Here is a 12897-nt window from a genome sequence, read left to right as displayed (position 1 = left end):
AGTCAGATATATTTTGGTCATGGGTTTTTAATTTTATGTATGCTATTTTCTGTTGTGTGTCAGTGATCCTGGGACTCTTACCTATCCTGTTGTGGTTAATGAGTTTACATCTCTTAAAAGAATTTACCTGGGTTCATTCTGCAACTCTTTTTCTCTCCAACAGCTCTGAACATCATGCTTGTGGAAGAAATAATTGTTTTTGTTGCCCTGGGATATTGTCAGCAGCGGAACTTCATGCCTCTTGTGTCTTTGTCTCTCCAGAGATGAGCAGGCATCTCTCCATATGGTCTTCTCCATATGAACGTTTATCCAAGCTGTAGCTTTTGTGCTCTCCCTGTTTTATGTTTTTTTCCAGTGAAATAATGGGCTATTATTGTTTGGATGACTCTGGGTTGTTTCCATGACTATATATTTAGAGCCAGGAAAGAGTTGTTTTCCACCTGTGACCTACATATCTGCTACTTTATAGGTCCTAAACTGTCCTTTAGCCAAAAAATAGAATTTTGTTTTTCCATTTATGTCATCTTGCCTCCTAAATATATTCATGTAGAATGATGGGAGTAGTTTCTGTCATGGAGCATAGTAGGAGAACTTCATTTTTTTTTTTTCCTTTAGTAATTTCTTTTACGCTGTGGTGTTTTGAAAGCACTATAATCTGAAACTAAGTTATGGCCAGAACTGAACAGAATCACTATTTCTGGGGTCTGTTCAATCTCTGCATTAAACCTTTGCCCTGGGAATGGAGAGTTCCCTTCATGGCATCCTAGGAAATACATAAAGGAAATGTGCTCCCAGGGGGGGTTTAATAATTGAGATGGCACCAGCAACAATGCTGTGTGTTCGTCTTCTTCACACTCTGAGATGAATTTGGCAGTGTCAAAAATGACATGTTTTCAGTATAACTGTGGGGATATGTGTGTACATTTGAGATCCTTTTAAGAAAATTTGTATTGTGTGTTCTGCATATGCATTTCAAAATTCATCGGAGACGCCTGATAACGAGATGTATTGCTTTTGTTTCTGGAGAAATGAAGATCTAGAAAGGGGTAGTAGTTTTTTTGAGTGGAAGACCTAATTAGCAGCAGATCCAATAGCAAAATCATAGACCTTCGATTCCTTATTATTTCATAGGCTAAATTAAATTAGGCAGGAAGGTGGATTTAGAATATTGATTAAGTACATTTTTATCTTCTGGCCTCTTTTATTGGTAAGTTTGGGACAATTGATTGTACAACTTTAATTATTCTTAAGGAATTTTCTTAGAGGAGGTGGAGGAAGAGGGGGGAAAAAACCCCAAACACCTCTGGTAGTTTCTTTTACTCGGACATCCATTCCTGACTGATGTTTTATTCCTTTCCCCCTGATTTTCCTGGTGCTTCTACTGAGGAAGGTGAGGACTTCATAGAAGTCTTTGCTTCTCCCTCCTCTCTAAGCGCTTTGTAGCGGGATCCAGGGACATCTGAACGCCAGATGCTCTTCTTGGCCATTGCCACTGTTTTGTGGGGATTGGATAGGCTTTGTGGGATATTCCTCATTGTTCTCACTTTGAGAAACAGTGACCTTGGAGGGGGCTGAAGGGTCAGATGTGTGAGGGGAAGGGGACTCTGTGTAGACTTAGAAAGGGAGATCGTGTCATATGGTCATTCTTTATTTTTGAAGTGGCAGTTATGCTGGAGGAATATATTGTGTTTAATTCTGAAGTTTTGGCATAAACAGAAGAATGCTATTTTAGTACTGCCCTCTCTGCCAGTGAGTTTGTCCTTTCATTTTAGACATCTTGAAACTGGGGTCCTGGACCTGGTAGGTATGGATCTGGCAATTCAGGAATACGTGTGAACTAAGAGAGTCCAGGTTGCTAGATCTTCTAATGTTTTAAAAGAAGCTGGATGTCCAGATTTTTAGGTGAAATATTCCGTTTAAATCTTAGCAACTAAGTTCAAATTAAAAAAAAAAAACAAACCAGCAGCCAAGCCCTGAAGGTAGGAGTCAGCCAAGGTGTTAGAAAAAGGACATGAAGCCAGAGGTCTTCTGCTATAGGTACTTGCTGATGTTGTCTTGGAGGAATCAGTCATTAACCTCTGCTTCAAGTGGGGAACTATATTCTGTACTCATCATGAGCAGCAGTTATATAGCCTTTAAATCTGGCAGGCTGTCATAACATAGCAGTGATAGAAAAGGTATTGGATGGGGAAACACAGGAGCTAGTCCTGGCCCAACTGTTTCTTTCTGGGCCCTAGTTGCCTTCTTCGTGAAAAGGTAATTAGGGATCACATTCTGTTATTTCATCCCATTGTTCCACAGTGCATGACTTGACCTGTCAGGTATAGGAAATATACTGTTGAGAGTCTTTCATGCTGAGGAGTACCGTGCCATAGCCTGGACCAAGCGTGGGCTCTTTGGTTTTCTGCATCACCACTTGTCACTTGGGGATACTTATGTTTTCCCTCACTCACCACGTGTTGGTCCTTCCTCTTGCATCACAGATCCGGTGGAAATACATGATAGTGGACGAAGGCCACCGGATGAAGAATCACCACTGCAAGCTGACTCAGGTCCTCAACACGCACTACGTGGCCCCCAGAAGGATCCTCCTGACCGGGACCCCACTGCAGAACAAGCTCCCGGAACTCTGGGCCCTCCTCAACTTCCTCCTCCCCACCATTTTTAAGAGCTGCAGCACATTCGAGCAGTGGTTTAATGCACCATTTGCCATGACTGGAGAGAGGGTACTGGCCTAACATTTATTTTTCCCACTGCATGACAAAGAAATGAAATGAAAGGACCTAAAGCTGAGACCGCAAGGTGGTTTACAGTGTTGTAAAATATCAGGAAGCCAGTCAGTGGGTGGGTATGTGTTCACTCCAGGGATATTTTTCCATCCTGAGAGAATGGATCCAGTAATGGGTAAGTGATCCTAGGATCTAGGGTGTCCTAATCCCATTGTCTTTCGCCAGTGTGGTAACTAGGCCAGCAGAGGGTGTTCCTGACCGGTGGAATGCTTAACTGCCGTGGACCACAGGGAGAATACATACAGAGATACTTGTTCCGTCTGTTTAACCACAGCTCAACCAACCAAATGTAAACCTTGAAAAAAAAATATTTTCTTATTATAAACTTGGGCTTCCCCTTGAACCATTTCCACGTTAAGAGTTTGTATGTAAAGCCAAACTAGTTTATAATTATTTTCTGTATGCATTATTTTCAGATTTTAGTGTGAATCTAAAGTTTTGTTTAATCTAAGTTTTGTGTGTATATAAATATTCCTCAAACCTTGGAGTAGCTATTTGCAAATTTCTTCTTATTATTCCTTTCTCTGCCTTCTCTTAAAAACTCATTTATTAGAAACAGGTACCTGTCCTTTTGATTAGTGATTTCTTAAATATAAGAATGAAAAAGCACTTAAAATGCTTTACGGATATCTGTGTTGGAACCATTTGGCCCTTTAATTTTGAGGTATGTTATAAGTACCCTTGACTTTTGTCGGGAATTCATTGGCTTGCCCATTTGAAGAAGGTAGTGTCAATCAGCTCTGCCCCCTAGAGGTTAGTGGAGGAAGGTGAAAGAGAAAGCAGAGGATTTACAAATAGGACTGAACTTGAACACAATCACAGCAGAGCAGAGGAATCAGGTAGAGGGGCTTAGCAACCCACCAGCATAAACTGTGTTTATTCTTGTTCTTTTCATGTTCAAGCTCTGTACCATTGGTATGTTTCTGCATCTAAGACAACTTACCACTTCAATTTTAAGTGCTCTGCTTAGTCACTCAGTGGTGCCCAACTCTGTGAGACCCCATGGACTGTAGCCCGCCAGGCTCCTGTGTCCATGAGGATTCTTCAGGCAACAATACTGAAGTGGGTTGCCATGCCCTCCTCCAGGGGATCTTCCCGATCCAGGAATCAAAGCCGAGTCTCCTGCATTGCAGGCAGATTCTTTACTACCAGGGAAGCCCTCAGTTTTAAGAACACATTAACTATTACCCTTTTACTTGTGTTCAACTTCAGTCTTCAATCAGCCTTTATCGCAATCATATCCCATCCAATTCTGAGCTGTTAACACTCCCAGTCTGAAACTGGTGGCTCTGGATCTTTTCCGTAGAAGTCAGCATTCAGACAAAGACATCTATTTAGAGGCTGTTCTGTTACCACCTGGTAGGCAGGTGGGAACAGAATTCTGAGGTGTATATAACGGGTATATACCTGGCCTTAATGCATATAAAATTTCAGACATGTATTGAAACCAATAATAAATATAGTATAAAGAGTTATTACATGAAAGAACCTTAAAAAAAAAGGATCAAGTTCATCTAAGGTTCTCTTGCAGGTGGACTTAAATGAAGAAGAAACTATATTGATCATCAGGCGTCTGCATAAGGTGTTGAGACCCTTCTTACTGAGGAGACTGAAGAAAGAAGTTGAATCTCAGCTTCCAGAAAAGGTATGTTGCAAATTCAAAAGTTGTGGTTTCTTCCCCCTGCCAATATATTCGAATTAACCTGCCCCTGAAATGGTGTTTCTGAAATAGCAGGCTTGTATTTTGGTTCCAGGTAACTGGAAAATATCTTAAAGGACTTTTTTGTTGTAGTTGTTAGAGAGAAGCTGGAGAGTTTAGTATAGAGCGAGAATGGAAATTTGAACATTTCATCTTGGTTTCCAAAAGTTTGGGGACAGATTTTTGAAAATTACCAAATCACTGTCATTACATTTTAGCTTTAACTTACATTAACTTAACAGTACATGAATTGACATCCTATTTTAACTTTAGAATTTTCTTTTTAAATTTTACTAGCCTTGTTGAGTTCACTCTTGTAGGCGCCATAAAAGTGTTCTGCTTTGGGCCACGTAAGGCTATGAGTTTGGGGCTTGTATCCTTATCAGAAGGCCTAGTAAATGCTTGCCACATTTCCCAGAAATGTGTTCAATGTCAGATGCTTGGGATGTCACTGTTCTGATAGTAAGTGAAAAATAGGGTTCTTATTATAGATCCAGCATCTAATTAAGATTCTATGAACATTTTAAGCAAATATTTTCCAGATTAGTTTTTGGACACTGATTTTTCAGGGCTTTAGGATGTCTTTTTGAGCCCTTAGCACCACGTTTTCGGGCTGGATTTGGGTATTAGTTTAATATGTTTCTCATCATATTTTGGAACCGCTGGAGTTCCAAACACTGGAGTTCTGCATTTCATTCTCTTACAGATAGATTATTTGGCATTGTGCACTGTTTGCTGCGTGAGCTAGTTTGATGTAAGTTTTCTCTTTAGAGGAGCCAATTCTGAAATGTGTGTTTTGCATCATTGTGTTTTTCCATGTAATGACTCTGTTTTTTGGACAGATTGGTTCATCCTATTCATTTTTAAGTGGGAGCTGGCAAGATATTGTACAAAGTTGATTACTAAGAGAGAATTTTGTCCCCTGATCCCCTATCTTTAGCAGTCAGAAAAAAATTCAATATTAACACTGTTCTTATACCACGCTTATCATAGTGAAAACCCAAATATTTAAGTATTTAATTTTGCTAGTGAATGCATCTTGGGGATTGAATGCTGTCAATAGTTCTTTGACTTCCTATGGTCTTGACATCTTTGGATAACCCTCTTTCTGTTCAAGGTGGATCTTAGTTACTGAATAGGCTGGGGAATGGGTACAGTGGTCATGTAGCTTCCTTTAGTGTTACTGAGGTCCAGAACTTACAGAGATGAAATGTTAACGATTTTAGTTTTCTCCATTCTTCCTTTTGTTTCTTTAGAAGCAACAAATACAATAAAAGACAATTATCTGAACTTACTCATTTATTCATCCCATAAAACTTCTTAATCTTATTTACTGATTTCCGAGACGGTTAATATAGATAGATTTTTTAAAAATTGCAAGTTGAAAGTATGCCCTGCTTTTAAGTCCATTTTATTAAAATACAGACTTTTGCAGCACAAGGATCATGGGATGATTGGTTATATCACAAAGGAATTCCTTACTTTACTAAAACATTTATTTCATGGCTCTTTTCACAAGAAAACTTCCTGAGTATTGATAAAATTTTTTGTTAAAAATTAGATTTTGAAGAGCATGTTTCCTGTGTGAAGTACACTTGTACTCTTTAATACCCAAGTTTTCATATTTGAGGTGTATTAAACACCCATATATATATACCTTGTTTGCATTTTGCAAAATTGCATTTTTTACAAAATGAAGGTTTGTGGCAACCTTGCCTCAAGCAAGTCTATTGACACCATTTTTCTAACAGTATTTGCTAACCTCATGTCCCTGTGTCACAAGTTTTGGTAATTTTTGAAATATTTCAAGCTTTTTCATTATTGTTAAATTTGTTACGGAAATCTGTGATCAGTGATCTTTGATGTTACTGTTGCAAAAAGGTTATGACTCACTGAAGGCTTAGAGGATAGCGTTTTCCACAGTATGAAGTGTTTTTGACTAGGGTAGGTACAATGTTTTTTTAGGCATGGGGCTATTGCACACTTAATAGACTATAGTGTGGTATAAACATCACTTATGGTGTACTAGGAAACCAAAAAATTCATATGACTCGCCTTATTGCACCCTGTGTGTGTTGGCCTGGAACTGAACCTGTGCTGTATCCGAGGTATGTCTGTATAATCTATGGACAAGGTACCTTTTTCTGGAGGTAACTTGGTGGAGTGGAAATCATGGGTTCTGCCTGTCAGAGTGGACCTGGGTCCCCACTGCATTCTCTGTCTCTTGCTAACTGTGTGCTCTTGGGCATGTTACTTAAATCAGTGGGTCTCCGTGTTCTCAGCAGTGAACTAGAAAATAGATAATACATGCTTTATAGAAGAGGATTAAATGGATGCGGTACTCATAATACAATGCCTGGCACGCGTTGAGGCTCAGCTGATGACAGCTGCTGCTCCCAGAGTCCTTACTTTCTCTGTTGCACTGCTGTTTCTGTTACTGACTTTGGTTCTGCTTTCCTGTTCACTTCAAGTTTCTCGGTGTCCTCTGGTCCTGGCATTTTACCATCACCCTTTGAAGGTGATGAACTAATCACTTGGCATGTGTATGTAGCTATTGTTAATGTGTTTTGGCCAGTGTCCACTCTTTGTTCTTTCTGCCTTGTTAGGACTTTGATCTGGGGAAATCTGCCATCTGAGTGTTATCCTTGGGGGTGAGGAGCTTTCTTCTGCCACCGTCTGCTTGTGGCCACAAACATGTATGTCTTTCTCAGGCTGTGTAAAGAATCTGGAAAGGAGTTGTGGCGGATGGCAGCAAAAGGCTAAATCTTTTATAGAAGCAATGCTCAAATGTTTCCATGAAAAAGAATCAATTATGGAAGTCTATTTCCATTTTATTTTTTAATTTAAATATAATAAAATACACTCTTCTTTGGTATATAGATCTGAGTTTTGACAAATGCAGTTACGTTAAAGTGAAATCACTCAGTCATGTCCAACTCTTTGCGACCCCATGGGCTGTAGCCTACCAGGCTCCTCCATCCATGGGATTTTCCAGGCAAGAGTACTGGAGTGGGGTGCCATTTCCTTCTCCAGAGAATCTTCCCAACCCAGGGATCAAACCCAGGTCTCCTAGTTATGTTAACTGCATCACAAACAAAGTACAGAACAACTCTCTCCCAGTACCCCCCCCCCAAAATTCCCTGGTCCTGTCACTTTTCAGTCATGCTCTCCCTTTGCCCTTAGCCTCTTACAACTGATGGTTCATCCTCCATCCTCATAGCTTTGTGTTTTCCAGAATGTTGTAGGAATAGAATCAGACAATATGTCTCCTTAGACCATCTGCATCTGGTTTTTCATTCAGCATAATGAATTTGAGAGACATCCAAGGTGTTGGATGTATCAGTAGCTGGTTCATTTTTATGAATGGATAGTATTCTGTTACATGGATGCACCCGAGTTTGTTTATCAATTTAATTGTAGGACATTTGGGGGGGTTTATAGTTTTTGATAGTTATGCTTCTCTGCTGTGAACATTTGTGTATAGGCTTTTGTGTGAGCATAGGTTTTCATTTCATTTTAGGAAGTATGTAGGAGTGGCTTGGTCATATGGTAGGTGTGTACATGACTTTGTAAGGAACTTCTCTATGGTTTCATGCCGTAGATTTCAGAACCTGGGACTTTAATGAATTTGATATTATTGTTTGGAAATCTCAATACACAAAGTGATAATGTATCACACACAGTAGTCTGGTTTTCCTGTTCTAATAATACATCCTTTTGGAAGGGAAATTATTCGTGAGGAATAGAGTTTAGGGAGAAACTATGAATAAAGGTTGAAAGCTTTTCCAGGGTTATATAGGAGGAGGGCCTGGGCCACTGTAACCACCTGATTGAGCTCCTTGAATGGACCAGTTTGACCATTTACCCACATAATGAGTCTTAGGAGGTACTTGTCACGTCCATGAGATTGGCACCCCAGTTTTACATATCCTTTGAAAATAATCGTCCCAGTGGCCGTCATAAGCCTAACTTGTTGGGAGAATCACCCTTATTACAGAGTCGTGTATAGGTTTTATTTCCTTCAGCATCAGCCCCCTTTGAAGAACTTTCAAGCTCATGCTCTAATCGGGGGCCGTCAGGGTTTGGGGATGCCTCAGACCCAGCAGCGTTTGGGATGGTGTGGTTCTTACCGAGGCCTCCCGCGCCTCGCCCCTGTCAGCCTGCCCGTCTCCTGCTGCCCGGCTCTGGCGCCTTGCTCTGTACACTGCACAGTACTCGGGCGGGGGTGGGAGGTGCCGGAGCTTTAGCAGAAGCTGGAGGCGTGGCGTGCGGTGTCGCTGAATGACGGCATGACAGTGAAAGGCAGCGTCACCCACCCCATCAGGGTGAGGGGTCCAGGCATTCAAGTGCTTTAGGACAGGGGTCTCCAGAGCACACGTCGGTGTACGTATGTGTGTGTGTGTCTGGGGTGCTTACTAGTAGTCCACTGGGGTGTGGAAGGAAGATTTTAGAGCTTCTATTTATATTAATTTTTCTCCTAAAGATTAAAAAAATTACTTTTTTTGATTTAACATGCAGACAGACACTGGTACCCATGTGGTATATATGCCTATGTCACAGAGGCCATCAGGCAACTGGCCTAGACTGTGTCAGTTATCCCGGGGATGGGGAGCGTGAGGGGGAGCACCCCCACCTGGGACAGCGGTCATCCATCCACCCTCACCGTTGGGTTCTTTTGCTTTCTGCCTGTTGTGAGCATTGTGGGTTTCCCCATATCCAGATAAAAGAATTTGAGGATGATCTCATTTTAACTAAACTGTAACACCCCTGACCCTCAGGATGGATGACAGACTTTTAAAAGATTCTGCCCAGGATCACAGGTTGAAAACAAGGGAAATAATGTAAGGGTAGGTGGACGATGGGAAAAGTGCAGACCTGCCACCTTTCCTGTTCCTAGTGTGAATTTTCACCAGCCCCATTATAGAGTGATCACTACTCACTCTATAATCGCTAACTCACTTCAGTTGTGTCCGACTCTTTGCTACCCTGTGGATTGTGGTCTGCCAGGCTCCTCTGTCCATGGGATTGTTCAGGCAAGAATACTGGAATGGGTTGCCATTTCCTCCTCCAGGGGATCTTCCCCACCTAGGGATCGAACCCTCATCTCTTGTTTTCTGCATTGGCAGGCAAGTTCTTTTACCACTAACGCCACCTGGGAAGCCCATAAAGAGGAAGGGTCCTTGCCATAGAAGGAGAGTCAGTCAGTGAGAAATGCCTGTGGATCAGGGTGTAACTGGCTAAAATCTCAGATGTCATCACCTTGGCCCCTTGAAATGTAGATGTAAAACAAGTGCCTAATATTGACCCATGGCCTAAAACTAACTTGTGTTTTTTCAGGCCTTAATATTAGTTCATGCATATGACTCATAAATAAGTATATGGGCATGTAATTCATAAATATATGGGCATGTATTCAGAAGAGGTACTTTAACATGTATTCTTGGTAAGGGATTTCCATCAAAAAAGCTTAATAAACACTTGTTTGTGAGAAATAAAAAGGAAGATTGACTGATAGGTGTGGTGATCGGGGAAGACCTTACTAAGAGCCCTCAGGAAGAGTAAGATTTAGAAAGGCAGCCCTAAAACTATAGGAAGATACAAAGACAAAATAGCTTGGACTTGTTGGGAAGTTACAAGGAGCAAACGTATAATACAGTTGTGAAACTTAGGGTGGTGATTTTGATGATGTGTGTCACACCAGCGTCTGTGATCCCCTAGTGGTGTGAGGAAGGAGGGTTGAGGGGAGGTCCCCTTTCTGCAGGAGCTGTCAGGTCCTAGGGATGAGCTCACTTCTCTGCTGACTTGGCCCCTGTGGGGTTGTCTGGCCTCCCTGTCTGCATGGCATCATCGTGCATGCCTTGTTCCCACACTCCCTCCCATCCAGCTCTTGGCAGCAGCTAACTGATGAGAAGGAGGTTGAGGGTCCCAGTCCCTCACTTTGGATCTGCCATCTCCTAGTGCACTTAAAGCTTGCCTCAGCAGTCCTTTGTACTTTCAGGAAGGTGTGCACAAGCTGGTTGGCAGTGAGGCCCAGGTGAAGATGAACATCAGGGCAGAACTAGGGAGCCTGAAAGTCTTCTTGGTTATGGTTAGGGTAGAGCTTAAGAGAGTGCAGTCTGGTTCGATCCTAACTGGATCATTGAATAGCTGCATCATTTCAACCCAGTCACCTAACATTTCTGATGCTCAAGTTCCTTATCTGTAAAATGCAAACACCACTAAATTTACCTCTGTCCTGCAGCTGTTATATGGTAAAATGGGAGAAGGCACACCAAGCACCTTTGCACAAGGCCTGGTCCATAGAAAGAGCTCGATAACATTAGCCCTCGGTGTCATTTTTATCATTATGCTTGCCAAAGTCTTAAGTTGTTTAATATTTTTCTTCACCATGATCAAGTTACATGGAGAGTTAACAGCACTTGAAAAAGTCAAAGTACTTGAAAACATGCCATGATCAAGTCTGTAAAACACAAAACCCATATTAAGTGCATCCTTATTTTTTAAAACTTGGAGATGTTCTTCTTCTCTGGCCAAGAAGATCATTAAAAACTAAAGTAAGTTTATGGCAGGTCACTTGTTTTTCTTTACTTTTCTGCAAAAGAGCTCATCTTTCTCTAATCTGATTCGGTGCATCAAAACAAGTGGCAAAATGCTATTAATTGCAGTTCCAGCTGGCCTGACAGACCCCTTCTAAAGCAACAGTCGAATGAATATTCAACTTCTCTTCATCTGTGACCTCCTCACTCTGGTCCTCAGAGCTGAAAATAACCTGATCATTTTTAGTCAGTTTGTTAAACATTAGGCAGCTTGCTGATTTACTTTTAATCACATTCTGCAGATTTCTAGGCATTAATCTGATGTTTATTATGAAAATTACAGTTGTATTCTGGGGATTTTTTTTTAATAAAGAAAAATAATAATAGGAAATAATCCAGGCAGACTGCGTGCGTGAGGAGTGTGTGAGAAGTATTTCAGGTGTGTGTGAAAACATCCGCATGTGAATTCTCTTTCACAGTTTAAAACTGGATTTTTCTGTGGTTTCAAGTGGAAGCACACAGGGCCTTGCCTCTAAAGAAGGTGGTCATAAAGTTGCGTTTAATTGTGGATTCACTCCTCTTCTTTGCCTACTGTCCTTACTAGGTAGTATCCTCTCATCCTTCAAAAGCAGAGGGTAATTACCTATAGTCAACCTAGGTGCTTATGAATCTCCTTTTAGGATCAGAATTGAGGGAAGCCAGCCACACAGGATCATTTAAAAATATATTTTCCAAAAAAAAAAAAAAAAAAAAATCGGAGGATATTGGCTGGGTACTGTTTTTCCTAAAATTGTTCTGTTTGTATGAAACAGGGTATAGTTGGGAAGCAGAGGAAATGCATATATATATGCAAAAGTGAAAGTTAGTCACTCAGTCGGGTCTGACTCTTTGCAACCCCATGGACTGCAGCCCGCCAGGCTCGTCTGTCCACAGAATTCTCCAGGCAAGGATACAAGAGCGGGTTGCCATTTCCTTCTCCAGGGGATCTTCCCATCCCAGGGATCAAAACCAGGTCACCTGTGTTGCAGGCGGACTCTTTACCGTCTGAGCTACCAGGAAAGCTGTGTGTATATATATATATACACACACTCTGTATTGAATATATTTGAACTTGAACAGTTTGCCAGTCTCTCTCTCTTAAACGTGGAACAAGTCAAGAAATTTCAGGAAACATGACCCCCTGGCCTGAGTGACATATCACCTTTTGCAAGTCCCTTCCATATAATGGTGCCTTGGGCAGTGATGACTGTGGGCTCCTCCATCACCCCCCCCCCATGAATCCAAGGAGCAGAAAGAGGTACCCTCATGATTCCAGGGGTGCCGTCAGCAGCCGTGTCTCAACCGTCTTCTTAGAACAGGCACCTTCTCTCACCTGCTCTTAACCTATGTACTGTTCTTCTTTCCCCAGGTTGAGTATGTGATCAAGTGTGACATGTCAGCTCTGCAGAAGATTCTGTATCGCCACATGCAAGCCAAAGGGATCCTCCTCACAGATGGTTCAGAGAAAGATAAGAAGGTACGTTGTGGAAGGTGATTCAAGTCAAGGTGCCGTCGTATTTCTTCTTAGGGCTGTGCCACTGGACACTTGCAGGAAATATCCCCACGACTGCCGATTTGTCAAAGCAAATTACAGGGCCTTTTTGGGAGCTATTATTGTTGCTGTCAAAGGAAATCCCTTGGCCTTTTACCTGCAAACTGTATTGGAGCAGTTAGAAATGAACACCATCTTGGTGTTCGTATCACCAAAGCAATTAGTTCTGTTCGTGCCAGGCTACACACAGTATATCTGCCTAAGCGTAGGCTAGCATTTTAGAAGACTTTAAAAGCCACTTTCATCCCTGGGCATCTGTGCCATGCTTCTGTCTTCCCAGAA

General features: G+C 41.6%; 1 protein-coding gene across 4 annotated transcripts in view; it reads left to right on the top strand.

The window, feature by feature from the left end:
• Positions 1-12897, top strand: part of SMARCA2 (SWI/SNF related, matrix associated, actin dependent regulator of chromatin, subfamily a, member 2) — a 175166-nt gene that overhangs the window by 69169 nt on the left and 93100 nt on the right. For all 4 annotated transcript variants that reach the window (XM_043891441.1, XM_043891442.1, XM_043891443.1 and 1 more), the window contains exons 18-20: positions 2484-2726; positions 4321-4434; positions 12433-12540. In XM_043891441.1, coding sequence (XP_043747376.1) covers positions 2484-2726; positions 4321-4434; positions 12433-12540 — 465 coding nt within the window. The remainder of the gene's footprint in view (positions 1-2483; positions 2727-4320; positions 4435-12432; positions 12541-12897) is intronic.

Source organism: Cervus elaphus, chromosome 29 (assembly GCF_910594005.1).
Source record: "Cervus elaphus chromosome 29, mCerEla1.1, whole genome shotgun sequence".
NCBI classification, from domain to species: domain Eukaryota; kingdom Metazoa; phylum Chordata; class Mammalia; order Artiodactyla; family Cervidae; genus Cervus; species Cervus elaphus.
This window is presented reverse-complemented; position numbering and strand designations above follow the sequence as displayed.